General features: G+C 55.3%; 1 protein-coding gene across 1 annotated transcript in view; it reads left to right on the top strand.

The window, feature by feature from the left end:
• IGSF9B (immunoglobulin superfamily, member 9B) overlaps positions 1-3,708 on the top strand; it is a gene marked incomplete at both ends in the record, with an annotated part of 13,182 nt that overhangs the window by 2,173 nt on the left and 7,301 nt on the right. Inside the window, 2 exons of the mRNA XM_010294487.1 lie at positions 1,656-1,798; positions 2,683-2,823. Of these exons, the coding sequence (XP_010292789.1) occupies positions 1,656-1,798; positions 2,683-2,823 (284 nt within the window). The remainder of the gene's footprint in view (positions 1-1,655; positions 1,799-2,682; positions 2,824-3,708) is intronic.

Here is a 3,708-nt window from a genome sequence, read left to right as displayed (position 1 = left end):
TACGAGAAGGGCTGGTAGGTCCCATCGTTTCCCTGTGGGGATGGATGAAGGGGCAGGAGGACGGTGTGACTGGTGCCGTGCCCAGGCAGAGGCATGATTTGGGGCTTGGATGTGCCTGGCCGGGCGCCTCTTGGGAAAGCACGTGGCTTCAGACCATTAAATCTGCCCTGCCGCTAATCCAGGACCACTCGTCAAGGCTGATAGCTGCTAAAAATAGGTTTAATGGCAGGAAAAAACGGCGTTTGGACAATCTGCCATGCAGAGGGCTCTGCAAAGCTTCAGCACGGGGAGGTGCGCTTGGCTTTTTACGCTGCGAACCCCTTTCCTCCAGAGCAAACCTTCCCGTCCGATGATGCCTGGGGGAGGGAGGCTTCCCGGCCCCCGAAGCAGCCGTCGGACGGGGACACGGCTCTGGGTCATTAGCAGCCGGGCTGGCCCCCAGCCAGTGACCTAGTAGTGAAAGGCTCGATCCCATTACCCTCTCCCGCTCCGCCAGAGCCCTTGATTACATTTCCTAAGAGGTGGAGTTAGGCGGAGGGGGGTAATGCCTGCTCCATATGCAGCGCTTGGCAATCTGGGTTACGGTGCCATTGCCGGGGGAGCAGGTGGGGTTACGTGTTTCAGCAGGGAGGGAGCAGAGCTCCCAAATCTGGTAGCTTTTGCCCCAAGAATGTGCTTAAGGAGGGGGCACCCCTGCACCCTCCATTCCTTCTTCCTAAACACCTTACCTTTACCCCCAGCTTAGTGTTTTTGCATCAGCAGGGCAGGGATGCTGCACCCCAAAAAAATGCACTCATCCCTCAATGCATCGTAAGCCCCGTCAGGATTTTCTCGTAACCTCGCGCTGTCGGTGTCTAGACGAGATTGTAGAAATACTCGCTCTTCTTATTAAAAGTAACTTTTTTTTTTTAAAAAAAAGCTTCTTATTAAAGAAAGTCTAGATTCTCTCCAACCCACTCGCACTTAATTAAAAAGCTCTTAGAAGCACTGTTAATGACACATTCTAGACTGGAGGATTGCGAGGCGCCTCGCTGCGTGGGTGGTGCAGCGTGGCGGGGGGGTAGGTACGTATTTTAAGCTTTTTGCATCCCATTGGGAAGGGTGGGGGTGGCTGATGCTCAGCGAGACCCACCCTCGATGAGACGCGAGCTGCGAGTACAAACAGATTGGAGGTAAAAGGGCTCACGGCAGCCCGGCCACCGGTCCCTTCTCCCGTCTGGCTTGCTGCAGTTGGTGTGTTTTAGGGCTCGGGAGTGGAAATAGTTTGCACTGCTAGTGTGCAAAACCGGGCTGCAGGGCAGGCGGGTGGCTCGCTGGGTGTGCACTGCACCACGCGCGTGTGCCGCAGGCTGAGCGTGGTGGGGCAGCTTGGGCTTCAGCGTGGATGTGAGAGCGGGGGTATTTAATGTTCTTCTTAAGTGCAACTTTTAACGAACCCCAGGTAGGAACACCCTGGGTGTGAGTAAAGCCTCCCAGAAATGCCAGGTATTACAGCGGATTTGTGTGTAGCAAGCCTGGAGGTAACAGCCTCCGGGAGCCAAGGTGGTCTTTGGGTTTGGAATTCGTTATAAAAGCCATGCAGATCCTCCGAAGCCGGGTGGTGGGGGAGAGGTGGGCTCCTTCCTTGTGCTAACGCGGCGGTGCTGCTTTCCCAGATCCTGCCCGCGTGGTGAACATGCCCCCCGTCATCTACGTTCCCATCGGGATACACGGATACATCCGCTGCCCGGTCGAGGCAGAGCCCCCGGTCACTCTGGTCAAGTGGAACAAAGACGGACGTCCCCTGCGAATCGAGAAGGTAACGAAGCCCCCAGGGAGGGACGCGTGGGGGCGCGGGGAGGTTCGGACCCTCGCGTCCTCTGCAAACACCAGTGAGCATCACTGAGCACCCTGTGGGTCCAGCCCGTTGCTGGGAGAGAAGAAGCCCCGTGGGTGGGATGCTGCTGCTTTTCCTTATCAGCTGTGGGCAGAGTTAATTCGGGTTCTTGCGTGGAGCCCAGGGCGCCTGTAGACGTGCTGTCTGCCTCTCCCAGACCTAATGCCTGCTTCCCTCTAAAGTGACCTCCTAATGGCCCTGTTTTTTTTCCAATGGCAACTGATAGTTAAAAGACCCTTTTAACAAGTCTCTGTCATCCTATAATCACGGTTTGATAGTCTGAGCAAGGATATTAGCCATTAAATATTTAAAGAAAACACTCGGTATTTTAAATTTTTTGCTTCAATGTTAACGATCTAAAGTTTTAATTCCACTTAAACCTGTTGCTGCTGTGGGTTCTTCGCCCTTGGTGCCCTCAGCCCTTCTGGTGGACTCATCTCCTTGGTGCCACCGGGGCGAGTTTTTCTTGGGGTGTGATAGATTCTGATGTTCGGTCTTTTGGGCTACTTGAAGAAGCCTGGCTGTGTAGTAGGGAGGGGAGCAGCAGCAGCATAAGCCCACATGTCATCAAGTGCATGCAGAGCAGGGCAACCCTCCCCGGGAGGGCTGCGTTCGGACCGGCTGATCTTGCCCACGTTTTCTTCTCTCTGCAGTCGAGGAGATAGCTGGGATGCTGGGAATTGAATTTGGCATCTCCCGGGGACGTGACAGCCGCCCTGGGCTTAGGTGGGGGGCTTGGCTGAAGAGAAAATAATGAGCTGTGGTGGGCGTAAGATAAGTCAGCTCCCTCTTTCTTCCCACCGCAGTATTCTGGCTGGAACCTGCTGGAAGACGGGTCGATCCGGATAGAGGAGGCAACCGAAGATGCTCTCGGCACTTACACCTGTGTGCCTTATAACGCCCTGGGTACGATGGGCCAGTCTCCCCCTGCCCGACTGGTACTGAAGGTAACTTGCTGGGTAAAATCCTTGCTCTGCAGCCGCCAGATTTGCCTCTCGGGTCGTGCCCTCCTGTGGGCCGGTCCTGTGCCGAGAAGAGCTCTCAGGGCTGTGCGAGGTGCTGGAGTCCCAGGCCAGGCAGTGTGAACGCGTGCGTGCTTTGTGGAGCTATCTCACGCTGTAGTTTGGCTTTTTTAACGTGGAATTTGCAGTGTGCATGTCTCCCTTCCCTCCTTCCTGTTCAGCCCAGTGCTGCAGGGGAGGAAGAGGTGGGTTTTGGTTTTGTGTTTTTTCCCATGCTGCTTATTTGGTGGTTAATTCTGTGTAGAAATTGAGGTTTTACATTGCTTTCCTGAGCACTTCTGTATCAAGTGACCTGAAGAAGGGCTCTGCACCCCCAAACTTGTCTGCTTTTCGACCTACGTGACTTGGCTTAGCAAAAACCTATTCCTCTTGCTCTGAGCCTATTCTCTATTACCTGTGCTGAGAAAGGCAAGTGCGGGCCCTTGCGAGCATCCTTGAAGGGGGACACCAGAGGCTCTGTGCCGTGGTCGGAGGTGTGCTCCCCCCCAGGACAGGCAAGCCCCGAGTGCACCCTGCCTAGTGCAGCTGGAAATACCCTGCCGGCACGGTGGCACAGGTGCCGGCACGGTGGCACAGATTTTGGCACGGGCCAAGCCGCAGCCGGTGTATGATGAGTATAAGGCTGTGGTAGCTCTGGACCAGGGTAGTTTGAGGAAACGTGTCCCTGGGATGGCCTTTTAGCCAGCGAAACACTTAGCCCTCCTGACCTGGGCTTGGGTTCAAGGAGGAGTTTAATAAATGGATGATTTGAGCTCTAGAGACGCTCCGCATGCTCGTGCTGCGTGCGGAGCCCGAGGCGCGCTGGGCTCC

The sequence above is a fragment of the Phaethon lepturus genome, unplaced genomic scaffold (genome assembly GCF_000687285.1).
Source record: "Phaethon lepturus isolate BGI_N335 unplaced genomic scaffold, ASM68728v1 scaffold22869, whole genome shotgun sequence".
Lineage (NCBI taxonomy): Eukaryota > Metazoa > Chordata > Aves > Phaethontiformes > Phaethontidae > Phaethon > Phaethon lepturus.
This window is presented reverse-complemented; position numbering and strand designations above follow the sequence as displayed.